The sequence below is a fragment of the Ceratotherium simum genome, chromosome 17, assembly GCF_057802395.1.
Source record: "Ceratotherium simum simum isolate JZ-2026a chromosome 17, ASM5780239v1, whole genome shotgun sequence".
In the NCBI taxonomy this organism is placed as follows: domain Eukaryota; kingdom Metazoa; phylum Chordata; class Mammalia; order Perissodactyla; family Rhinocerotidae; genus Ceratotherium; species Ceratotherium simum.
The window spans coordinates 58,025,664-58,052,537 of record NC_141916.1 but is presented as its reverse complement, the minus strand read 5'-3'; the positions used below and the strand labels follow the sequence as shown (position 1 = coordinate 58,052,537).

The following is a 26,874-nucleotide window of genomic DNA, read 5'->3' as shown; positions in this document are numbered from 1 at the left end:
AGGTAATACGGCTTATATCTCAAGGTGGTTGCATGGATTAAATGAAATAAATGTATGTCAAGTCTTTAGAATGTAGTAGTTGCTCACTAAATGTGAGCCACATCCAATCTTATCCTTAATCTCAATCCGAGTCTAGGATAGGGCAGTGAAGGGTTTAGAACTGTGGCTCTTTATTCATTTTATGTTGTCTTTTCTACTGTAACGGATTCCTACATTTGTCACCACCAAAAAAGAAAAAGAGCCCATACTTCATCTTTTTCTTATGTTGATTTCAGAGAGAGATGGAGGGAGTAGCTGGAAGATCATCTCATCTTATTCAGGGATCCTGGTCCCACTCAACTTCTCTCATTCCTTTGGAAGGATTTTTTTAAAAACTGGCTTTTATTTTCATATTACAAAATAAGACATTTGTTTTATTTGATGAAAATGTAGGAAATATAGATAAGGAAAATATTCCTATAATCCAACTACTGAGAGAAGTATTTTGGTGGATATCCTAATCTTTCAATGCATGCAAATACTTTATGAAATATTTTTCAAGCATAATCATATTGTATGTGCTATTTTATAACTATTTTCACTTCACATATTGTGAACACCTTTTCATTTCATTACACTTTCTTCTGCAACACAATTTTTAATGATTTATAGTATTTGTATGTGCCAAGTTTATTAACCTCTTTACCATTTTTGAACATTTATGTACTTTCTAATTTTTTGCTGTTATAAACAATGAACATCCTCAATGCCAAATCTTTACCTACAGTCACACTTATTTCCTTAGAGTAAATTCCTGCAAGGAAAATTGGTGGCTTTGAGGATGTATAAAAATCTCACTCTTTCAACTGTCCCCAGCATACAGAATAGAGAGGCTGAAGCACGTGTGAATGCAGACAAGGATAGTTGTGGGACACAGGGAGGACTTAGACGACCCCAGGGCTGTGTGAATTCTCCCATGTGCACAGCCCCAACCTGAGAAAACCTGCGTGGTGGAAGCCATGTCTGCGTGTCCGTGTCCGTGCTTTCTTCCTGAAAAAGGAAAGGAATATTTATTCTCAGCAGCTGTGACACAGCCTTTACCAATAAAAGACATTAAGGAGGACATGGGTCTATAGACAAGGGAGTAGAAAGTGACTCTTTTCCAGTGCCTTTATTCCCTTGGGAATTTGCTGTTGAAGAAAGGGGGAAGGCTCTCCTTCTCGGGTTCCCAGCAGTAACAGAGTGCCCTGCTTGTTTTCCAGGTGGGATGGATAGCAGTGTCACAACCAGTAATGGAGAGACAAAACCAGTATACCCGGTCGTGGAAAAGGCGGAGGAAGATGGCAACCTGGAACGGGGGCAGTGGAACAACAAGACGGAGTTTATGCTGGCAGTGGCTGGGGAGATCATTGGCCTAGGCAACGTCTGGAGGTTTCCCTATCTCTGCTACAAAAATGGGGGAGGTGAGAGCCACTGTGCCACTCCACCCACCCCTGGAAGGAGGATATCTCCATCTCCTCACCTTCTGCCCCTCCAAAGAGTCCCATAGGCATATAGAATGCTGGAGTTGGAAAGGCCCTTAGAAGTCTTTAAGGACACTGGATCAGACTGAGACCTAGACAGATCACATGACTTTCCCAGGGGTTTTTCTATTATAGGGTGGCATCATAGAAACATGAAGATAGGCTTGGAACCAGATGGATCAAAGTTTGAATTGTGGCTTGGCTACTTACTCTCTGTATAATGTTGGGCAAGTTACTTAAGCCCTCAGAGCCTCAATTGCTGCTCCTGTAAATTGAGTTGGAATACCCGCCTTTCAAGTTTGTTGTGAGGATTAGAGATAGTGTGTATAAAGTGCTTAAATGGTAGCTATGTTGAAGATGATGGTGATAACAAACTGTCCTGTCGTCTTGAGACTCCTTAGCCGTGGCTTTGTATCTTCCTCCTCCTCTGCTGGCACCATGACATTCCCTAAGCCATTCATTACCCAATCCCCACCAGTGTCTTAACCTTTGATACTAGTGGCTCTTCCTTTAAAAATTTCCCACTGAAAATGTGTGTGTGGAGCATTGACTCTAAGTCTTTACTGGCTTCTTATCCCCTCCATTCCAGGCCCCTGGGGTAACTCTGCTACCCCCACAGCAGTGGTGATAATTTTCCTACCACTAACTCACTTTCAAGGAATCCCAGATCTCTGTGGGAAGCCCCAGATCTGAAAGTGTTTTAGCTGAGCAGTGAGTAAGGAAGATCTCCTTGTTGATGGGTAAAGCTGATAGGGGTTGGGGCTCCCAGGTGTGGTTTTGAAGTGAGGCTGCCATCTGGGCTGGAAGAAAGGGGATTGCAGAGGTAGATCATGGGGGAAAATTCTGAGAGGAGTGGTAATTTCATGGGCCACAAGGATTGGAGGGTGCCCTAGTGCAGCCCTTATCCTTTTGCAGGGGAGTAGGAGCCTCCAAATACATCAAGCTCAGTCTCACAATGGTTTTGGAGAGAGCAAGCATATAACGCAGAGCAGAGGTGGGAGGACTTGGGGAGAGCGTAGAGACATGCTCTGAGCCCATAGAGTCTTATTCTCTGTATTGTGGCAATTGAGGATTAGCCCTGGGGTTGGAAGCTAATTTATATTTTTCCAGAGGGTTGGGAATGGGCTGATACGTCCTTTCTCCCTAGGAATTTCTGGCCAGCAGCCTGAAATCACAGGACTTTGTTCAGTCTGCTTTGTGAGGGAAAGAGGGAGGTCTTCCCACTTCTGACCTAGCCTTGGACACTCCACATGCTTGTTTAGGAATCTAGGCCTGAGCTTTCTCCCTTCAGAGAACTGGGTGAAGGGATGGGGCTGGTCCAGGGAGGAGCAGGAGTCTGGGGCTAAGCTGGGCATTGGGGCTCTGGATCTGGAACCTGGTAACCAGCTTAGCTTCTCACGTGGCAGAAAGATTAAGAGGTGAGCCACTTTCCCCAAGCCTTTCTGGAATTGGGTAAAGGTTGGCCTGGGAATTAGCAGGAATGGCACGAAGAGGTGGGAGAGAGTGATTTCCAGGTCTAGTGCAAATCCACTGGGCTGAAGAGGGGGCAGTAAAGGGAGCAGTGACAGGAGCAGGAGGGAGGGACGTGGGGCTCACCCTGCTGAGGTGAGCCTGTCTGGCAGTGTTTGGGGCTGAGCTCTGCCTCAGGGCTCTGTGGTAAGTTTGTGCAGCCATGGGAACGTGTGACTATGTCTTGGGTGGAAGTGCCGGCCTAGGAAGAAAAGAGTATCTATGACCCTTGCTTTTTCCCATGGGTGCTTGTGGGGGAAGGTGGAGGCAGGAGGGTGGGTGCTTGGCTTCTTCCTCCATGGATAGAGCCTGCCTTCCAGCATTGCTGATCCCAGTTGATAGTGGAGACATTTTTAAGGGTCCTGGTTCCTGTCAAGTTCTCTTTATTTAATCCTTACACCACCACCCATAATTGCTTCCCTTGATCAAGCGCAGGGCCTTAGGACTTCTCTTCTCTTTTCCTTGATGGACAACAGCAGCTGGAGGGAAGTGTTTCTGAGGGGCTTTGGAGCTGGAGGCTAATGTCCAGTTTTGCTCTGAAGGGCATGAGTCATCCAGGGCCGCCTGGTGAATTAATGGAAAGGCTCCTTTGCCAAGGTAAGGGGGACTAACCAAAGATATGGTCATCAGAAAAACCTAGACGTGCCTATTTTGCTGTTTTTTGGTGTTGCCAGCGGTTTAACCCTTCTGTCGACATTTAACTCCCCTCACCTCCCAAGGAAAACAAGTTCCTACAGAGAATGGGCCCTAACACTTCATCTTGTCATCTCCTGTCTCTTTGTCAAAGAATAGACTGAAGCCTCTCTATGATAGGACCATTTGCTGCTGATGTGGGAAAGGAGGGTGAGGAGAATGGAGACCATTTAATTGGTTTGATCCCTTTCCTCCCCGGCTAGTGATTTTATTTAAGCCTGTGGCTCTCAGATTGGGGCTTGGACTCCTGGGGGATGAGAGGAATATTCTGAGCAAGTTCTGGAGAAGGATGCTGGGCTACTTTGGCATGTTACATGCTCAGGTAATATATGCTATCAGCCTGCTTCTGGGCCCTTTCTCTAACTTCATAGCTTCAAATAGCCACTTTTGTGCTTGGGGCGGGGCGGGAGGGTGGGGTAAGTTGGGGACTTTATTATTATTAATATTTGTTCAGTGGCAAGGTCAGGGATGAAAAAGTCCCCAAAGCATAATTTTGGTTTCAAACTAAAATCATAAGTGATGTCTTCTTTAGTTCCTTCCAGCTTTTATGTTTGTAAGATCTAATTTAAAGTGAGTTTCAGAGCAGGGAAAGGGCTGAGGCAAGAATATGATGGAAAAACTGGCAAACAGTTAAACACTGTAGTTGAAAACCAGAGAAAGTGAGAAAGTGGTGTAAAGAAGCCAATCTAAAATCAGAAGCAACCAGTAGGCTTTTTAGGGAGATGGATGGGAGGGATGCCACCTCAATCATCCCCTGGGTAAATACCCTCCCTGCTGTCTAGGACCTGTGGCCAGTCCACCACAAGCACCTGCCTCATCCTGATGGCTTTCTAGAGTCTCCAGTCTCAGTCAGTTGCCCCAGCACATGGCCAACCAAACCTTGATCCTGACTGCGTCATTCAACATCTATTACATACTGAGGGCCTACCGTGTGCCAGGAATTATTGTAAGCAGCTGGGATACACCTATAAACAAAACAGACCAATTCCCTGTCCTTTTGGGCCTTACATTCTAGAGAAGGGAGACAGACAATAAACAATAAACATAGTAAATAAGAAAATTATATAGTATATCAGAAGTTAATGAGTGCTATGGAAGAAGACTGAATAGAGCTGGGTAAAGGGGATCAGGAGTAGGAGTGGGGTGGTCACATTGAGAACATTTGAACAAAGGCTGGCGGCGAGTGAGGATGTTGGCCATGTAGAAACTGACAGTGAAAGTGCTCCAGGCAGAGGAAACAAAATGTTTAATGGTCTTGAAACAAGAAGCTGACTGGCTTGTTAGAGGAGCCATCAGGAGGGGAGTAAGTGGAAGGTGAAGTCAGAGGAGTAAATAGGGTGGGAGTGGCAGATCCTGTGGGTCCTTGTCAGCTACTGTAAGACTTTGGCTTTTACTCTAGTGATGTGGGGAGTCACGGCAGGGTTTGAGCAGGAGTGGCATGATCTTACATTCTAAAATAATCTCTTTGGCTCTTATGTTGAAAACTGATTGTAGAGGAGTAAGGGCAGAAGCAGACCAGTTACAAGGCTAAAAATCTTGGAGTCATCCTTGATTCCCTTCTTTCTCTCATAAATGTTGGCTCTACCCAAATACCCAGATCCTGGGTGCTTTACAACATCGGCCTTCAGCTGGACCCTCTCCAGCTCCCTGGACCCTGGCTGCCAACAGGCTGATTTCCTCCACACCCAGAATATCTGGGACTGGAGACCCCACATGAGATATGCAGAATATAACTTCTCATCACCTCCACTGCTACGACCTGGTCTAAGCAATCCAAGGATTTTAGCTTGAGCAACTAGAAGGAAAGAGTTGCCGTTTACTGAGATGTAGAAGGCCACGAGAGGAGCAGGTTTTAAGAGGAAAATAAGGAGTTGAGTTCTGGGAATGTTGAATTGAGACATCTATCAGATATCCTAGTAGAGATGTCAACTAGGCAGTAGCATATGTGAGTCTAGAGTTTGTGAGAGAGATCTGGACTGGAGATATAAGTTTGAAAGTCATTAGATTTTGATGGTATAAGAAAAGAGAGCAAGGACCTTAAAAGATCTGGGAGAAGAGGAGGAACCAGCAAAATAAAAGAGGAGAAACCAGTAAAGTAGGGTGAAAACCAAGAGAATGGAGTGTTTGGAAGGCAAGTAAAGCAATGATATCAGGGAGGAGGGAGAGCTAACTACATCAAATTCTGCTGAATATGTTAAGAAATATGAGGAATAAGAATTGATTGTTGGATTTAGCAGCATTGGTGTAAGAGCAGTTACAGTGGAGTGTGGGGCAGAGGCTGGTTGCAGTAGGTTTAAGATAATGGGGGAGGGAAGAATTGGAAATAGGAAATCTGGGTTACATGGGCAAAACTCAGGAGAGGGTGAAATTCATCTCCTCTGTCTGTCTTCTCCCTCTTGGGGGGAAATAAGCCAATATGAGTGCTGCATAGTAGTGATAGTGCCCAGTGTGTCCAGCAATGTTAGGGACGGGTCTCACGACTGGTGAAGTTGCCGAAAAAGCTGCACATTTGAGCCATTTTCCCAGCTCTCCACCCTCAACTCGCAGGAGGGAAGAGCAAACATGGTCTTCCACCAGGGCCTGTCCAGCTAAAGCTCTAGCCATGTGGATGAGGAGACTCTGGATAACTCAAGGGGCATGATGTGGGGGAGGGTGGTGGGAGAGAGTTTTGGCAATAGGATTCAACTCTGCCAGGAGGGAATTGAAATGACTTGCCTGCCAATCTCAGCCCAGACAAAAACAGATCATCTGCCAATCATCTTATACTTGATTTCTAAATCCAGGTTGTTGAAAACCAGGGCCAGAGGTCACCTATGCGGAGAATCTGTGGTTTTTGCTAGTCATGGAACAGCAGCTGGAGACCACCTTGTGTGAGGACTGATGCTCCCTTCTTCCTTGCCCCCTTCCAAGCCCTCCTCCCCTGATCTTCAGTCTCCAAACAGCCAGATCCTGGGTGCTTCAGAACATGGGCTTCCAGCTGGACCCTCTCCAGCTCCCTGGACCCTGGCTGCTGACAGACCGAGTTCCTCGACACCCAGAATACCTGGGACTGGAGACCCCGTGTGAGACTACAACAGAGTGTGGCACAGCTGGACCTCTCAGGAATAGGGATCTTAGAGGGGAAGGACTGTGGGGGAAGGGCAGCAGCACAGCAAACAGCTCTAGACTGTAGACTGAGAGGGTACAGGACACCAACATAAACGGGGTAAATGGCACCTGGCATCAGGGAAGACTGTTCACTTTGATGCTATTTGTAGATACTAAAGGACGAAGAGAAACCAGGAACACTTTTCTTCATATAAGAGTAATAGTTATTTTACTAGTGCATGACCATTTGTTACTGTTTTTAGTTAATTATTCAATGCCCAGTATTGGTCAGATTAGTGTTGATTAGAGCATATAACTCTTCATGTATGCTCACTGCTGTGTTGCCCGTGTGGACTATCATAAGTTTGTGTTTTAAAAAATGTCACCTGGAACATTATAGGTGACACCACAGAATGATTCCTTCTAGTATGGGTGTGTGGTCTCTCCCATCCCATAGGGGAAAATGCCAGGACATTTTAGAATTTTGGGAAGGAGACCAACATGGGGGACACGAGGGAGCCGGTAACTGTGAACTCCATCCTTCATCTCCAGGACTAACTCCATTTTTAATGGTGGTGCCAGGGGCTTGGGTGGGGAAAGAGGCAGAGAGCCCTACAGGACTCCCTAGTCTGCACTTGGGTCCTTCTTGGGCTCCATTCTGCCCCTCACAACTTCCCCACTTTTAGGCCAGTGTCTTTGCCTGGCAGGTATGGGCCTTGTCCCTTGTGGCATGCTGCCCAGGGCTCAAAGAGGCAGAGGAGGAGGGGAGCAGAGTTGACCATAGGACCCATTGCAGTTAAACATTGGCTTGGTTTATTGAGAAAGAGCAGGTAGCATACAGATGTGAAGTAGAGACTTGACCTGGACTGAAAACTCTCCTCTCTCTCTTTCTATCCTCTCTCTTTCTGTCCTCTCCCTCTCTTTGTATCTTCTCTCTTTCCTTCTTTTCTCTCTCTCTCTCTCTTTCTGCAGCGTTTCCAACTCTCAACAGTGACTGTTCATATCAGCTACAAGATTCTCTCTTCTCTAATTTTCCCCTCCTGCCCAACAAGTCTTGGATTGATTTATGTGCTTATTAGTCTGAATGGTTTACAATCTTTATTTCTTTGCCCTTGTGGTCATCAAGCATTTCCCTCAGTTCCTGACTTATGGACGTGTGGACTACATGCCAGAGATTTGGAGGGTGAAGAACTAGACAACTCTATTCCCCGTTAACTTTTGTTTGAGACAGTTTTATTAAGGTATAATTGACCTACAATAAATAGCACATATTTAAAGTGTACAATTTGATAAATTTTGACATATATATATATATATATATATATATATATATATATACACACACCCTTGGAACCATTGCCACAATCAAGATAATGAACATATTCGTAACTTCCCAAAATTTCCTCCTGTCCCTTTCTTCCACTCTGACCTCTGCTACCTGATCCCAATGCAACCACAGACCTGTTTTTCTGAAATATATATATATTTTCCAGCTTTATTGATATATTATTGACATATAGTATATGTAAGTTTAAACTGTACAACGGGATGATTTAATACACGCATATATTATGAAATGATTACCACAATAAGGTTGGTTAACACCTCCATTCCCTCACATAATTACCATTTTGTGTGTGTGTGGTGATAATATTTAAGATCTACTCTCTTAACTTTCAAGTATATAATACAGTATAGTTCACTATAGTCGCCATGCTGTACATTAGATCCCCAGAGCTTATTCATCTTATAGCTGGAAGTTTATACCCTTTGACCAACATCTCCCCATTTCTCCCACCCCCCAGCCTCTGGCAACCACCATTCTGCTCTCTATTTTCATGAGTTTGGCTTTTTTAGATTCTACATATAAGTGAGATCATACAGTATTTGTCTTTCTCTGACTTATTTCACTTAGCATATGCCCTCAGGGTTTTCCTATGTTGTCTCAAATGGCAGGATTTCCTTCTTTTTTTATGACTGAATAATATTTCCTTGTGTGTGACATTTTCTTTATCCACGGACCTGTTGACCAACACTTAGGTTGTTCTCATGCCTGTTTTCTGTCACTATACGTTAGTTTGCATTTCTTAGAATTTTATATAAATGGAATCATGCAGTGTGTACTTTCTTTATCTAGTTTCTTTCGCTCAGCATAATTATTTTGAGATTCATCTGTATTTTTCGTGCATCAGTAGTTCATTCCTTGTTATTGCTGAGTAGTAGTCCATTATGTAGATATACTACAATTTGTGTATCTGTTCCCTTGATGGATATTTGGGTTGCTTCTAGGTTTTAGCTATTGTAGATAAAACCACTAAGAACCTTTGCGTACGAGTCTTTGTATAAACATATGCTTTCATTTCCCTTGAGTCCTCTGGGAGTGGAATGACTGGTTTACATCATAGGTGCACTTTTAACTTTTTAAGAAGGGCCGGCCCCGTGGCTTAGCGGTTGGGGGCGCGCGCTCCGCTGCTGGCAGCCCCGGTTCGGATCCTGGGCGTGCACCGACGCACCGCTTATCCGGCCTCAGCACGGCCGCGTCCACCATACAGCAACTAGAAGGATGTGCAGCTATGACATACAACTATCTACTGGGGCTTTGGGGGAAAAATAAATAAATAAAAAATATTAACTTTTTAAGAAACCGCCAAACACTTTGCCAAAATGGTGTACCATTTTACATTCCTGCCAGCAGTGTATGCGAGTGCCAGTTTTTCCACATCCTCACCAATACTTGGTCAGTCTTTTTAACTTTAACTTTTCTAATTGGTGTGTAATATAATCTCAGTGTCATTTTAATTTATATTTCCCTAATGACTAATGATGTTGAGCATCTGTTCATGTGTTTATTGGCAACCCATATATCTTCTTTAGTGAAAACCTGTTCAAATCATTTGACCATTTAAAAAAATGGGTTGTTTATTTTCTTACTACTGAATTTTGAGGCTTCTTTATAAATTCTGGATACAAGTCCTTTATCAAATATGCATTTTGCAAATATTTTTTTCTCATTCTGTCTTAAATTTTTCCTTTTCTTAGCAGAGTTCTTTTGAAGAGCAGGAGTTTTAAATTTTGATAAAGTCCAGTTTATCAATTTATTCTTTTATGAATCATGCTTTTTGTGTCACATGAAAGAAATCTTTGCTTAGCCCAAGGTCTCATATATTTCCTTGTAGCAGTTTTGTAGTTTTAGGTTTTACATTTAGGTCTATGATCCATTTTGGGTTAATTTTTGTATATAATGAAGGTATGGACTGAAGTTCATTTTTTCGTGTATATGGGTATCCCCCCTTGTTCCAGTATCATTTATTGAAAAGACTATCTTTTCTCTGATGAATTGCCTTTATACTTTTGTGGAAAATCGGTTGTCAATAAATGTATGTGCCTGTTGCTGGACTCTATTCTGTTCTATTTGTTTATTTTGACACCAAAATCATGTTGTCTTAGTAACTTTGGCTTTATGATAATATAAAAATAAGGGAGAGTTAAGCCTAAAAATTAGTTCTTTTTCAAAGTTGTTTGGCTACTTTAGGTCCTTTGCATTTTCATATGTATTTTAGAATCAGTTTGTCAATTTCTACAAAAAAGGCTGCTGGAATTTTGATTGTGACTGCTGTGAATGTGCAGATTAATTTGGGAAGAATTGCCATCTTAATAATATTGAGTCTTCTGACCCATGGACATGCTATACCTCACCATTTATTTAGTTTTCTTTAATTTCTCTCAGCAATGTTTTGCAGTTGTGAGCGTACATATCTTTCATCAGATTTATTCCTAAGTATTTCATATTTTTTGATGCTATTGTGAAGGGTATTATTTCTTAAATCGTAATTTATGATTGTTTGTTGCTAGTATATAGAAATAAAATTGGTTTTTGTACGCTGATCTTGTATCCTGCAATCTTGCTAAACAAACTTATTGGTTCTGGTAGCTCTTTGGTACATTCCAAAGGATTTTCTTTTCTTTTCTTTTTCAAACATTTTATTTTATTTTTTTTATTTTTTTCCCCCAAAGCCCCAGTAGATAGTTGTATGTCAGAGTTGCACAGCCTTCTAGTTGCTGTATGTGGGACGCAGCCTCAGCATGGCCGGAGAAGCGGTGCGTTGGTGTGCGCCCGGGATCCGAACCTGGGCCGCCAGCAGCGGAGCGCGTGCACTTAACTGCTAAGCCACGGGGCCGGCCATTTTCTTTTCTTTTTAAAAACACTTTAGTAAAATATGATTGACATACAAAAAGCTGTATATATTTAATGTGTACAACTTGATGAGTTTGGAGGTAAATATACACTTGTGAAACCATCACCACAATCAATGCCATAAACATGTCCATCACCTCCAAAAGTTTCTTTCTGCCCTCTTTTTTATTTTAATTTTTTGGTGATAAGAACATTTAACATAAGATTGTCCTTCTTAGCCAATTTTTTTTTTGTGAGGAAGACTGGCTCTGAGCTAACATCCATTGCCGTTCCTCCCCTTTTTGCAGAGGAAGATTAGCTCTGAGCTAACATTTGTGCCCATCTTCCTCCATTTTGTATATAGGAGCCACCACAGCATGGCTTGATGAATGGTATATGTCCGTGCCCAGGATCCAGACCCACGAACCCCGGGCCACCGAAGCAGAGCATGAGAACTTCACCACTACCCCACTGGGCCGTCCCCCTTCTTAGCAAATTTTTAAGAAAACAATACAATATTGTTAACTATAAGCACTGTGGTGTACAGTAGATCTCTAGGACTTCCCCGTTTTGCATAACTGAAACTTTGTACGCCTTGACCAACACCTCCCCATTTCCCTTTCCTCAGCCCCTAGTAACCACCATGCAACTCTCTGCTTCTGTGAGTTTGACTATTATAGATTCCAAAGAATTTTCTATGTAGACTGTCATATCATGTGTGAATAAAAGCAGTTTTATTTCTTCTTTCCCAATTGGAATAACTTTTAATTCCTTTTCTTGCCTTATTGCCTTGGTTAGAATCAGTGTTGATAGAAACAACGTTGAATAGAAGTTGTAAGAACAGACACCCTTGTCTTGATCTCGATCTTAGGGATTAAGCAGTCTTTCACCATTAAGTATGATGTTATCTGTAGGTTTTTTGTAGATGTCCTTTATCAGGTTGAGGAAGTTTCCTTCTATTCATCATTTGCTGAGAGTTTTTATCAGAAATGGCTGTTAGATTTGGTCAAATACTTTTTCTGCAATTATTGAAATGATCATATGGTCTTTCTTTTTAAATTTATTAATATAATAAATTACATTGATTGATTTTTTTAAATGTTAAAACGACCTTGTTTTCCTGGGATAACCCCCACTACGTACTGTATTATCCTTTTTATATATTGTTGGATTTTGTTTAAAATTTTGTTTCGGAATTTTGCATCTATGTTCATGAAAGATATTGGCCTCTTGTTTTCTTTTCTTGTAATGTCTTTGTTTGCCTTTGTTATTAGGGTAATTCTGGCTTTATAGAATGAGTTGGGAAGCATTCCTTCCTCTTAAATTTTCAGGAACAGTTTGTGTAGTATTGGTGTTATTTCTTCCTTAAATGGAGAATTCACCAGGGAAGTCATTTGGGCCTGGAGTTTTCTTTGTGGGAAGGTTTTTAACAACAAAAAAAATTTCTTTGATAGAAATAGGGCTATTCAGATTATCTGTCTCTTCTCGAATGAGCCTTGGTAGTTTGTATTTTTCAAGGAAATTGTCTATTTTACCTAAATTGTTGCATTTATTGACACAAAGTTGTTTATATATTTTCTTAGTATCCTTTTAATATCTATAGAATCTGTACTGATGATACTGCCCTCATTTGTCATACAAGTAATTTGTATCTCCTACAAGTTTATTAGTGTGATTGATTATCTCAAAGAACCAGCTTTGGTTTCATTGATTTTCTCTATTGTTTTCCTGATTTCTATTTCATTGATTTCCACTTTGATTTTTTTATTTCCTTTGACTTACTTGGGGTTTAATTTGTTTTTTTTTTTTTTAATTTTTTGTTTATTGCAGTAACATTGGTTTATAACATTGTAAAAATTTCAGGTGTACATCATTGTACTTCTATTTCTGCATGGACCACATCATGTTCACCACCAAAATACTAATTACAACCCATCACCACACACATGCACTGAATTATCCCTTTCACCCTCCTCCCTCCCCCCCTCCCCTCTGGCAACCACCAATCCAATCTCTGTCCCTATGTATCCGTCCATTGTTGTCACTATCTACTAGTTAATGAAGGAAATCATACTGTATTTGACCTTCTCCCTCTGACTTATTTCACTTTGCATTATACCCTCAATGTCCATCCATGTTGTCACAAATGGCTGGATTTCGTCGTTTCTTATGGCTGAGTAGTATTCCATTGTGTATATATACCACAGCTTCTTTATCCATTCGTCCCTTGATGTTTTCATTTTCTTCTTTCTTAAGGTAGAAGCTGAAGTCATTGATTTGAGACTTTTCTTCTTTTATAATAATAGGTGTTTGGTGCTAAAAATCTCCCCCTAAGTATTGCTTTAGCAGTATCCTACAGATTTTGAAATGTTGTGCTTTCCTTTCACTCAATTCAAAATACTTTTTAATTTCCCTTTTGATTACTTCTTTGACACATGGGTTATTTAGAAGTATTACCTGATTTCTAAATATTTGAGGCTTTTCTGAGTGTATTTCTTTTATTGATTCCTAATTTAGTCAGAGAACATACTTTGTATGACTTGAATGCTTTGAAACTTATTGAGATTTGTTTTGTGGCCCAGAATAGATCTATCTTGGCAAATATTCCATGTGCACTTGAAAATCATGTATATTCTGCTGTTGTTTGATAGAGTGTTGTATAAATGTCAAGTAGGTCAAGTTGGTTGATGTGGTTTTTAAGTACTTTATATCCTTACTGATTTTAGTCTACTTGTTCTATCAATTATTGAGAGAGGGCTACTGAAATCTTTGACTTTAGTTAGAAATTTATCTATTTTCCCCTGCAGTCCTATCATTTTTGCTTCATATTTTGAAGCTCTGCTATTAGGTGCACGTGCATTTAGGATTGTTATGTCCTGTTGATGAATCAGCTTCTTTATCTTTATGCAATGACCTTCTTTACCTCTGGTAATATTTTTTCCTCTGAAATCTACATTGTGTGATATTAAGATAAACACTCCAGCTTTCTTTCAATTAGTATTAGCATGGCATATCTTTTCCCCTCCTTTTACTTTTAACCTATTCATGTCTTGATATTTAAAGTGCATTTCTTTTATGTAACATATAGCTGAGTCTTGTAATTTTTTTTTAAACCAGTCTGACTATCTCTACCTTTTATTTGGGATGTTTAGACTATTTACATTTAATGCAGTTATCCATAGGATTAAGTTTAAATCTGTCATCTTACTATTTGTTTTCTATTTGTCCTTTCAGTTCTTTGTTCCTCTTTTCCTTTCCTTCTGCCTTTGTTTAGATTAATTGGATATTTTTTATTATTCCATTGTTGGCTTTCTTCTTTGTTGGCTTATTAGCCATAACTCTTTGTTGTATTAGTTTAGCGATTGTTTTAGGTTTTGTGGCATACATCTTTAACTTATCACGGTTTGCCTTCAAGTGACGTTGTATCACTTTACGTGTAAGAACCTTACAATAACACACTTCAATTTCTCTCCTCCCAACATTTGTGCTCCTGTTCTTATACATTTTATTTTTCATATGTTATAAACTCCACATTATATTGTTATTATTTTTGTTTAACCAGTCAATTATCTTTCAAAGAGATTTGAATAAGAAAAGATTCTTATATGTTTACCTATGTATGTAGTTACCATTTCTAATGTTCTTCATTCCTTTATGTAGATTCATATTTCTCTCTGGCGTCATCATTTCCCTCTGCCTGAAGGACTTTCTTTAGCATTTCTTGTAGTGCAGGTCTGCTGGTAATGGATTCTTTTAGGTTTTGCATGTCTTAAGAAGCATTTATTTCTTTTTCATTTTTGAACAGTATTATTGGGTATAGAATTCTAGCTTGACTCTTTTCCCCCTCAATACTTTAACAATGTGGTACCCTATCACTGTCTTCTCACTTGCGTTGTTTCCAATGAGAAATTTGATGTCATCCTATCATTGTTCCTTGATATATATGTGTCTTTTCCTCTAGTTGCTTTTAATATTTCCTCTTAAAAACTTTTAATCACTGGTTTAAATAATTTGATTATGATGTGTCTTGTTCTAGTGTTCTTTATGTTTCTTTTCTTAGGGCTCATTGAGTTTCTTGGATCTGTGGATTTATAGTTTTTATCAAATTTGAAAAAATTTTAGCCATTATTTCTTCAAATTTTTTTCTGGCCCTTCTCCCTCTTTTATCTCCTTCAGGGACTCCACTTATAGTTATATTAGGCTGAAATTGTCCCACAGCTCACTGAAACCTGTTTTTTTTTTTAATTCTCTTTTCTCTTTTTGTTTTATTTTGGATAGTTTTAACTTCTATGGTTCAAGATCACTACTCTTTTCTTCTGCTATTAATCTACCATCAGTCCCATCCAGTGTATCTCACACATTGTGGTTTTCATCTCTAGAAGTTTGATTTGGGTCTTTTTCAATATCTTTCATGTCTCTGTTTAGCTTTTTGAACATAGGAATACACTTCTAATAACTATTTTAATGTCCTTATCTCTTTATTCTAACATCTGTGTAAGTTATGAGTTGGGTTCAATTGATTGATTTATCTACTCATTATGAGTAATATTTTTTTGCTTCTTTGTTTTCCTGGTAATTTTTAATTGGATGCCAGACCATTAATTGCCTTAATGGTTACTCAGTATTTTTGTATTTCTGTAAATATTCTTGAGCTTTTTTCTGGGACCAGTGAAGTTATTTGATCCTTTTGGGTTTTGCTTTTAAGATTTGTTAGGCAGAACCAGAGTTGTGCTCAATCTAGGGCTAATTATTCCCCACTACTGAGGAAATGCCTTCTCTTCCCAATGCTCTGTGAATCCTGAGATTATTCAGTCTGGCTGGTGGGAACGGGCACTCTTCCCAGCCCTGTGTGAGCACCGTTACTCTCAATCTTTTTGAATAGTCCTTTCTCTGACCCTGGGTGGTTTCCTCACACATATGTGCTGACCAGTACTCAGTTGAAAGCTAGAAGGAGACCCTCTGCCAATATTTGGATCTCCCTCTCTGTGTAGTTCTCTCCTCTCCAGTATTCTGTGAACTCCCTTGTATACTTTGCCAGCAGATAGAGGTCTGTGGTGGAGAAAACGCCAGCATTTCTGACATCAGTAGACTTGTCTCAGCCAATGATTGTGAAAACAGAAGCAGAAAGGATTACTAAAAGGAAATCTGATTTCAGCCTACTAAAAGTCCCTATCTAACATTAAAAGCAATCATTTCTTTGAAAAGAATTATAATCTGTGGGCTGTGTTAATGCTCCTGGCTATCCATTATTCAATGAGCTCCTTGCTGTTGCTACAGTTATGTGTTATTTAGGCAGTAATTAATGTTCAATGGGGAGCAAATCTTGGTGGGTATAGATTGAAGCTTTAGAGTGAAAAAAGGAACTGGTTAGATCCTAGGTAACTTGGTGACTCTTGATCTCTGCTATGGTTCCAGACATCTAGACAGATGTACCCTGCAGTTTTACATGTCCTCCACCCCTGGGATTCTGACTGGCTGTATGGGGTGGTAATGGGAGGAGATGAATGTGGACCATGAGGAGGCTAGTGCCAGGTAATAGACAGCCTGTTTCCCACCCACAGGTGCCTTTTTCATCCCCTACCTCATCTTCCTCTTTACCTGTGGCATTCCTGTCTTCCTCTTGGAGACAGCGCTGGGCCAGTACACTAGCCAGGGAAGCATCACAGCCTGGAGGAAGATCTGCCCCATCTTTGAGGGTGAGTAGCTCTGTACCTGATTCCAGGGTATCTGCACTAGTGGTTATAAACTTTATTTGGAAAGACTGGGTGGCTTAGCTGCAGTGCTAATTGAGATAAGACCTTGTGTCTTTATGTTAAACCCTCCAGTGTGAGCTAATCACCATCCATCAGAGAATGGAGGAGAAGAGGGGGATGAGGATGGATGGCTTTAGAGTGCAAAGCTATTTTAGCTATATATTTAAAAAAGGTAACAATGATTTTGCATTTTTCAAAATATTTCAAAATATTTAATCAATTACAAAACATTTTAAAATAGAATTTTAAATGAGAAAAAATATCGTTAATAATTCTACTATCTTGACACAATAGCTGTTTAAAATTTAGAATGTTTTATTTCAAAATTTCTCCCTCTATAGGATTTTCTTTAAGTTTCTATTTTGAAATAATTATATATTCACAGAAAGTTGCAAAAACAGTACAGGGAGGTCACGTGTACCCTTCACCCAGTTTTCCCCAATGGTAACATCTTACATAACTATAGAACAATATCAAAACCTGGAAATGACATTGGTACTATCCACAGACCTTATTCAGATTTCACCAGTGTGCATGGACACTCATGTGAATGTGTATGTATAATTCTGTGTAATTTTATCACGTGTGTAGATTTGTGTAACCGTCATCACAATCAAGATACAGAACTGTTCCATCACCACAAAGATCTCTGTCATACTGCCCCTTTATAGTCATACCCTCCCCTCCCTAACCCTAACCTCTGGCAACCACTAATTTGTTCTCTATCACTATAATTTTGTCATTTTGAGAATGTTATATAAATGGAAACATTCGGTATATAACCTTTTGAGACTAGCTTTTTCACTCAGCATGATGCCTTTGAGATCCATCCAGCTTGTTCATGTATCAGTAGCTCATTCCTTCTTATTGCTGAGTACTATTCCATGGTGTGGACATACCACAGTTTATTTAATCATTCACCCACTGAAGAACATTTGGGTTGTTTCCAGTTTGGGGGGTTTTGTTTCATTCTTTCTTTCTCTGTCTATAGAGTTTACATATCTATTATATGGAATATATACAGATGGTGTCTCTGTTTTCAGTTAGTATTATTTTCCATTTTCTACACAACAATCATTTAATGATTGCATGAACTTCTGTCAAGTAGATATGTCATAATTTACTTAACAGTTCCCTGTTTGGGGCTTTTTGCTTATTTTCAATTACTTATAAAATTGTTATATTATGCTATCATGTATATTTGTTGAGATAGCTTTTCCCCCCTTTTTGGGAATTATTTCTTTAGGATAAATTCCCAGGATTAGGATCAAATGGACAATCAACTTGATATCTCTTGATCTGGCTTATTAAATTGCCCTATGGAAGTGTTATACTGTCTTACATGTCACTAGACATGAGTAAGCATCTTTCCCCCATATCTTTAACAAGGGGGAAAATTGTCTGCACATTGGAATCACCCGGAGACCTTCAAAACATCCTGAGGCCTGTACCCCAGCCCCAGAGATTATGATTTAATTGATCTGGGGTCTGGTCTGGGCTTTAGAATTTTTAAAATATCTCCAGGTAATTCTGATATGCAGACAAGTTTGGAAATCACTGAGTTAGACTATTTGTAAAAAATTTCACTAGGGCTGTAGACACAGAATGGTACCTCATTGTTTCATTTTGCACACTTGCAATTATTAGGGAGGCTCTATTTGTGTTTTCTCATATGTGAATTGTCTGTTCCTGCTCTTAACATATGTTTTTATATTTCAGAAACATATCAGACTAATCCCAGGGAATATTAACTATTGGAATCTTGAAGTTAGTCTTATATATTTTAAAAATAACTTTGAATCAGTGACCTTTCAGAACCAATAAAGATGAAAGTGCGCAGGAAGCCGGGTAGTGCAGCAGAAGCAGGGAGGAAAGTCCCCTCTGGGCCTGAGAAGGGCTGTTGGGGCCGCAGCACACTCCTGGCTGCTGGGGAGGGAGGGGCGGGAGCCAGGAGCCGAGGCCCCAGCACTTCTTGCTTTAGGACACTGACAGTGCATGCAAACCGTCTCCTACACAGGGATGGGTAGTGTGTGAGAAATCCATTCTCTGTCCCTAGCCCAGTTCTGTCGTTTTCATCCTCAGGCATCGGCTACTCCTCCCAGATCATCGTCGTCCTCCTCAACATCTACTACATCGTCGTCCTGGCCTGGGCCCTCTTCTACCTCTTCAGCAGCCTCACCACCCAGCTCCCTTGGGGAAGCTGCCACCACGAGTGGAACACGGGTAGGTCATCTCCAGAGAGTCCATCTCCTTCTGCTGCTCTGCTGCATTCGCCAGGCATGGGATTGTCCCTGTATCCTGGGGACCCAATCCCCAGCCTTAACTTGGGACTCACTAGAAAATCTGCCAAGTAGATCATGGAGATCGTATATCAAAGATAAGAGCGAGATTTCACCAGCATCACAGGCAAAAGGTCACAGACTTTTAAAAACGAAATTCATGTATTCAATTAATGTATTATGAATTCATGTATTATGTGAGTAGAATTTACTTCTTTTTTTGTAGTTTAGCCATTTATTTATTTTGATTTGAAATGTGGTTTGTTTGATATATACATATTGTTTATTCATTTATTTGTTTCTCATGTCTTCTTTCTGATACTTTTTTAGGTCTTTCCAACTCACACTTCATTTGGATTTAACCAGGGCATAAGCTGTTTTGTATGTCATCAATATAATTTATAACAGCAATTAATTTTCTCCTGTATTTATAAGACTACATGTGATTTTCTTATAAGACTACAAGAGCTACCTATGGTCATAGAACTACTGAGTCTAATGAATTGAAAGTAACAAAAAGTTAAAAATACCTGGGGTAGTGCTGCCTGAAAGAATCTTCTGTGATGATGAAAATGTTCTCTGTACTATCCGATATGATAGCCACTAGCTACAAGTGCAACTGAGCACTTGAAATGTGGCAGGTGTGTGTGAGAAATTGAATTTTTAAATTTTTATTTACTTTTAATTAATTTAAATATAGAAAGCCACAGGTGGCTAATGGCTACCCTATTGGACGGCAGAGATGAAAAGCATATTGGACACTGTCTTGTTTGGATCCTCAGCACTACATCTTGCTCTCAGTGTCCAAATACCTCTCAGTGCCTGTCAGTGAGCCCCTACCAGTGCCATGATTAATTTTTTTTTGTTCAGACAGGTTACTCAGTTCTGAACTGGAGTTGGAACTCTTCGCTTGCTAAGGAAGCATGTTTTTGCAATGTTGAACATGCTATTCAAGGCCCCTCTTGCCCTCAAACTTTATGCTCCCTTTCCAGGCATTCCCTTGCCAGTCTCTGCCACCACTTTATTCTGCCATTTTTTCAAGTGAAAAGTCAAATCTTGGGGGTACCTCCCTTGACACCCCAAATTCATTAGGTTCTTCTCTTGTGTATCTGGTGGTACCGGCACTGAGCCCTGGCCCTGCCGTGCCGTTCACCTCGCTTGCTTTCTGTTTGTTGGTCTGGTTTTCCCGTGGACGAGTAAGCTCTCGAGGGCAGAAGATGTGTCCATCTCGGCAGCCTTTGTGCCAGCACCCTGCAGCTACGTCATGAGGGTTCAGGAATGGTGGTCGAATGAGTCAGGCTTTAAATGTCTGTTTTATTCTAATATTTTCTTCGTATATTTTTCCCTCCTTCCTTTCATCTATGTGCACTGAAATCATCCTTGACAACCAGCTCGTCAGATGGTGATTTTATCCAGATCTCAGTGGAGTTCCTCTTGTAAAGATTTTGTGAATTTTTGGAGGTCTGGGTCTTTTGCTTCAGGGCGTTATGAGGCCTGTCTGCCTTTGGGTTGCCTGGGGGGTCTCTGAGACAATTCTGAGGCAAATTCAATACCCAAGTCTTTTCCTTCTTGACATTTTTGACATTTCTCCTAGTGAGTCTGGTTTTCCTCAGAGCCTAGCATCTTGAATAGTATAGGACATCCTGTCCTGTCCTGTCAAGATGAAACAACGCTTTTCTGGATGTGCTGAAGCTTCAAGGAAAGTGATATGGTTTAGAGAAAAGAGCACTCAACTGGCATTCAATCATTCAAGAGATATTTATTGAGCTCCTAGTAAATGCCAGGCTCTGTTCTAAGGACTGGGGAAATGGTCACGTACAAAAACGAAGATCCTGGGGCCAGGCCCGTGGCGTAGCGGATAAGTGCATGCGCTGCGCTGCGCTGCTGGTGGCCCAGGTTCGGATCCCAGGCGCGCACTGATGCACTGCTTATTGGGCCATGCTGTGGTGGCGTCCCACATAAAGTGGAGGAAGATATGCACGGATATTAGCTCAGGGCCTGTCTTCCTCAGCAAAAAAAAAAGGAGGATTGGTATGGATGTTAGCTCAGGGCTGATCTTCCTCACCAAAAAAAAAAAAAAAATAACACAACACGAAGATCCCTGTGCCCTCATGGAGTTTTCATTCTAGTGGCAAGAGAACATAAACAAGATAAACAAGTAAAATGTATCATGTTAGAAGTGCTGTGGAGAAAAACAAAATAGGGAGGAGGGATTGGTAATTTTAGGGGTGTGGGGTATATTTTAAATAGGGTCATCAGGGAAGGCCTTACTGAGAAGAAGACACTTGAGTAACACTCTGAAGGCTGGGGGGCAGTGAGCCATTGAGACAGCAGGGGGCAAACATCAAGTGCGAAGGCACTGTGCCTATCGCATCCAGGGAACAGCAGGGTTGGAGGAGCTGGAGATGAGTGGGGGAGCAGTGGGAGACGGGGTCAAAGGGGATGGGGGTAGATTGAATAAGGCCTTGCAGGTGGCTATAGGTGTTTGGGCTTTTTTCCTCTGAGTGGGATAGGAAACCCATTGGAGGGTTTTGAACTGGGGCATGATGTGAAGTGACTTAAATTTTAACAAAATCACTCGCACCACTGTATGGAGATTTGACTAGGGAGGCAAGAGTAGAAATGGAGGCCAGTTAGGGAGCCATGAGATGATGGTGACCTGCACCAGGGTGGTGGTAGAGGCGATTATGAGAAAGTTCAGATTCTAGATATTTTGAAGGTTGAACATACACAATTTGCTGAATTGGATTCTAGCCCTCAGTCACTTATAAGCTAGGACAGACCATTTCTAAGAAGATTTACTTTCTTGTGTGTACAATGGGAAAAACACTATCCATCTTAATATTTCCCAGGACTATTATACTAATAAAATGTAAAAAAGAATGTGAACACTCTTTGTGAAACACCAAAGTCATATACGGATAATTCAAGAGCCACTACTTATTGAGCACTTCACGGAGATATTTTCATTTAATCTCTTTTTCAGTCCTACAAATGTACATTCTTATGTACATTTTAGAGACGAGAGAAGTGAGGCTTAGAGACCCACACAGTGAATAACCAGAGGGTCAGGATTCAAGCCAGAGCTTTCGGACCTTGTACCTCTGCTCTTAGCCACTCTGTTACATCACTTCCTCAAACGTTGTGACTTGATACAGGCCAGTTACCTGGAAATATTTGTGTACTTTGAACCAGACGGCATGCAGAGCATCTTTCCTGTTGCTGTGTGATCATGCTTTAATAAGAATATGTACCCAGGGCCTGCCCCGTGGCTTAGCGGTTAAGTGCGCGTGCTCCGCTGCTGGCGGCCCGGGTTCGGATCCCAGGCGTGCACAGATGCACCACTTCTCCGGCCATGCTGAGGCCGCGTCCCACATACAGCAACTAGAAGGATGTGCACCTATGACATACAACTATCTACTGGGGCTTTGGGGGGAAAATAAATAAATAAAATTATTAAAAAAAAATGTACCCAAACATTTATAAACCCATGTGTAAAAGTGTGTGGGAGAGGGTGAGGTGGGTTTGTTGAGATTATTATGTGTTTGAGGATATTTTGTATAGACAACTTCTGCCCAGTTCGTTTCAGATACCTTACTTCCCATTCTCCTAAAATTTCCCTCCACTCTCTCTAGTCATGCCAGGTATTGACTAATGATCCTTCTCTTTCTTCCTTCCCTGGGACCCATGGGTAGAACACTGTGTGGAGTTCCAGAAGAACAATGGCTCCCTGAATGTGACCTCTGAGAATGCCACCTCTCCTGTCATCGAGTTCTGGGAGTAAGTGATGCCCTTTCCCCATCCCACTGTGGGCTGTGTGTTTGAAAGAAGGGCCTGGGGATGGGTTCATGCAGTGATGACTCTCAGTGGACAGCAGGGGAAGAATTTCCGTTTCCTTCTTTGGTGGCCCTCTCACCTAAGTGGTTTTTTTCTGTTGTGTCTGTATTTGTGGTTAATGCAGAACTGTTTCAGAGATGAGAATTTTGCAACTCTCCTCAGGCTGTGCCTGCCTTTCCTCCCCATGTGCCCGCCCGCATGTACATAGTGCATGTGCACGTGTGTTCACACGCCTAACTGCCCTCCTCTCTTCAGCTGCTTGTGCATTGCCTCTTATCTGCCCCTCCCCCAAATACTGATATTCATCTAGGGCATGATTCCTCATGTCAAAACATCCTAAAACCCTGGTTGAGAAAATATGTGTTTGCACCTCCTTCTCTAGGTTAAATTGGTACTCAGCTTCCCAGAACAAACTTCCAACAGTTTCTATTTGCCTCCTTTTATATCTACCCCCATCTCTGGGCAAAGGAGAGCCTCATGGATCTGAGTGAAAAGAGCTGAGAAGCTTCTGGACAAGACCCTGGAGGCATGGCTCCACTGCCCAAGACCCGCGGGCTACAAAATTGAGGCTGACAGCAAAAGTGGAGCCCGGCTCAACCTTCTTTCCCCAGGAGGCGGGTCCTGAAGATCTCTGATGGCATCCACCACCTGGGGGCCCTGCGCTGGGAGCTGGCCTTATGCCTCCTGCTTGCCTGGGTCATCTGCTACTTCTGCATCTGGAAGGGGGTCAAGTCCACGGGCAAGGTCCGTGCTGGAGAGCTCCTGGCCCCTCCCATCCCAGGACTCCCTGCCTCACTGGGGGCTCAGTCACTTAGGAGTTCCCTAAGTTGTAGCCTAGTCAGGGATGGGAGGGAACGACCCAGCAAAGATTTTATGTGACGCCTTTCCTTGATTCTGTGCCTCTCCTAGATTCAATCCCATGTCCTTCTGTGTTTGGGAATTAAATGGAAGAGTGAGAGAGAGAAAGGCAGGAAGGACACTTCCAGAGGAATTTGATCTTGGAAATATACCACATGTGTGGGCACATTGCAAATTGAACACAGCTCATGGCTCCCTATTTCATACAATAGTTCTTTGGAAAAAGAATTCCATTAAGACTGTTAATTTCAAAATGATTCTCAACCAACCCAAGAATTTTGGGGGACTCTTTGCCCTAGAGTGTATGAGGCATTAGAGGGCATTCTGATTTCTTCCGGATTCTTGCCCTGGAGGCCTCTGACAAGGCTTTCTTCCTAATCTGGCTGCCTGGTTGTGCTAAGCTTGTAAGCTCTGTGAGGACAGAGATCATGTGTTACAGATCTTTTCATACCTGACAACCCTTACCATAATTCCAAGCACATTTGTTGGGAGAATGCCCAAGTTCATTCAGTCAGTCAACAAATATTTACTGGGTATGTGTCAGGGGGAGGGCGAGTGCTTTCAGCTGGAGGGAGGAAGGGAGAGGGGAGGTTGTGGCTTATGGCAGAGGGGAGATGAAACTCAACAACTGTGGGGTGAGAGGGAGGGAGCAGAAGAGGAACTCCCTTGACCTCTTCCATAGGTGGGGAGCTCCTGCCTCCTGCCTCTGCTGCTGGGTCTCCAGCCCCCTCCTTCCTAACTCACAAGTTCTTTGTCTGTCATCTGCCCCTTGGCCAGGTGGTGTACTTCACAGCCACATTCCCTTACCTCATGCTGGTGGTCCTGTTAATTCGAGGGGTGACACTGCCTGGGGCAATTCAAGGGATTCAGTTTTACCTGTACCCAGACCTCACGCGTCTGTGGGATCCCCAGGTAAGAAGCCACAGATGCGGGGAATCACGAGGCCCTGAAGGTGCTCAAGCTACAGGCCTTCCTCGTGCTCAGCTCAGGCGTCCCTGCTCCTGGCCCGACCCTAAGGTGTCTGTGGTCTGTGTGTGGGTCTCCAGACATCTGTTAGCAGCTGTTTGCGGTCTCTCTCCTTGGTTCACAGCTGCCAGAGAATCCTGCCAGGAGGCCCTGAGGCCCTAGTAATATTTCTCAGGGGCCACAATATGTCACTAACAGCCTTTACTCACATGCTGAACCCCTTTCCCCACATCTGCCCAGCCGGTTTTTGCATTTTTTTTCTTGGCAAGCTCATTTCACACGGAGCTTCCTCTATTTCTTGACCCTCCACCAGCCCCCTCTGGTTCCCTCCCTCTGGCCACGTGGCCCATTCCTAGGCCCCAGTTTCCCAGCCCCTCCCGGCACTGGCTGGGCTGGTGTTGAGTTTCCTGTCGGTTGTCCAGAGGTCACTGCCTCTTCCCTCCCCTCTGGCCCTTCCTTCACAGTCCACACTCCATCTGCTACAGCCAGCTTCTCGATGGCCCTGTGCAGGGAGGGGCGGTGCTGCTTGCTGACTGGAGGGGTTTGTAAAGCAGGGCCTGAAATAAGAAGCCATTGCCTCTGATGGGTTTCTTATCTTCTCCTGTTTGGCAGCCATTTTGAAAGCTGGCAAAGCCAGGAGGTGTGGAGGGCCGGAGGGGAGCGTGGGTAAGCTCCACCCCAGAGCCCCTAAAATGTGTTACCCAGCTACGTGCCCTGCCTCTGCCTCCCTGGCACAGAGGTCGCCCTCCCTGGGGAGTGTGTGTACAATGTAGAGATCCTCCCCTTGGGTGCTGGAGGAGGCTCTCTGTGTCTATGAAAGGGGCCATGAGGAGACTTCGGGCGGGAGGCTCTCGGCACAGTGAAGACAAACAATTGTATGGCTTTTCAAACATTTTCAATAGTAAGGCACCAGCACATTTGCTGAAATTGCTGAGAGGGAGCAAGAGAAAAGGGTGTGACACACACTTCCACAGTGCCCTCTGAGGCAGGGGGACTCAGTTCGCACAGAGGCAATGACTCCCCCTTGTGCAGAATTTGGGGTGATCCAGAAGTTGAATTGTTCTCGTCTCCCAGCCACCCCTGGCAGAGTTATGAGTTCTTCCATCCTGAGTTTTACTGGGGCTGCCGTGGCTCCCAGAGGCCAGACCACTCCTATTCAGAAACTTCCCCATGCAGTCAAGTAGCCTTGGTCCTTGGTATTTCTCAATGATCTTCTGATGGGATGTGAGTTTATCCTTCCCCTCTCCCATTTCTTAGACATACTAGAGATACGGGTTGCTGCTGCATCATCTCCACGTGGGGCACAGGGGCTGTAGTCAGGCTCTGGAGCCAAACTGGAGAACCATAGCTTTTGAAGCTAGAAGGACCCCAGAGATCATCTAATGCAAACTCCTCGTTGCACAGATGAGCAGCCGAGGTCCAAGGTCACACAGCAAGTCAGTGGAGGCCAGACAAAGCATATTTTTATTTTCTGAGCCCTTTGACTTATCTGCAACCAAAGGGTTGTAATGGAGAATAGGTAGCAAGCAGGAGGTTGTGGGGGTAGCAGGCTTGAGGGAAGGCTTTGAAGGCCAGGTGTGGAGTTTGGCTTGGATCCCCTGTGCAAGAGGGAGCCATTGTGGTTCTGGAGCAGCAGAGGTGTGAACCAGGGGCTGAACTACCAAGCCTGCCTTTGTTTGGGGTTCAGGCTGGGAAGGAGGGGACATGATCAGGCAGGGGGCCAGGCAGGTAGGCTGGAAGAGAAAAAGGAGAGAGGGGTCCCGTTTTCTGGAATTGATTTATGGCTTCTGTGATCAATGATCAATGCCTTGTTTGTCCTGATCAGCTGTTTATAGCTAAGAACGATTGAGTACTCACTCTGTCCCTGGCATTGTTAAGAGGTTTACATGCATTATTTCAGACAATCCTCACAGCAGATCAATGAGGTTTCCCCATTTTATAGATAGGAAATTAAGGCCTAGAGAGCTTAAAGAATTGGATGCCTGCAACTGGCATCCAATTCTGAACGACGACGAATCCTACATGCTTTATGGTCTCTTGACGGCAAAGTCCCTGTCTACTCATCTTTGTTTTTCTCCCAGCTCATTCATTCAGTAAACATTTGTTGAGCATCTATTATGTGCCAGGTCTGCTCAAGGTGTGGGTTTGTTATATACTAGTTTCCACAAATATTAAGAAGGGGGACCAGATAGCCTTCAACTCTGAGAGTTAATAAA

At 42.4% G+C, this 26,874-nt stretch overlaps 1 protein-coding gene across 1 annotated transcript in view; it reads left to right on the top strand.

Annotated features, from left to right (window-relative positions):
• The first annotated feature begins 1,074 nt into the window (after window positions 1–1,074).
• SLC6A13 (solute carrier family 6 member 13) overlaps window positions 1,075–26,874 on the top strand; it is a 37,467-nt gene continuing 11,667 nt past the window's right edge. The window contains exons 1-6 of the mRNA XM_004438769.3: window positions 1,075–1,442; window positions 16,527–16,661; window positions 18,801–18,941; window positions 22,693–22,777; window positions 23,446–23,578; window positions 24,470–24,604. Coding sequence (XP_004438826.1) covers window positions 1,247–1,442; window positions 16,527–16,661; window positions 18,801–18,941; window positions 22,693–22,777; window positions 23,446–23,578; window positions 24,470–24,604 — 825 coding nt within the window. The 5' untranslated portion in view covers window positions 1,075–1,246. The remainder of the gene's footprint in view (window positions 1,443–16,526; window positions 16,662–18,800; window positions 18,942–22,692; window positions 22,778–23,445; window positions 23,579–24,469; window positions 24,605–26,874) is intronic.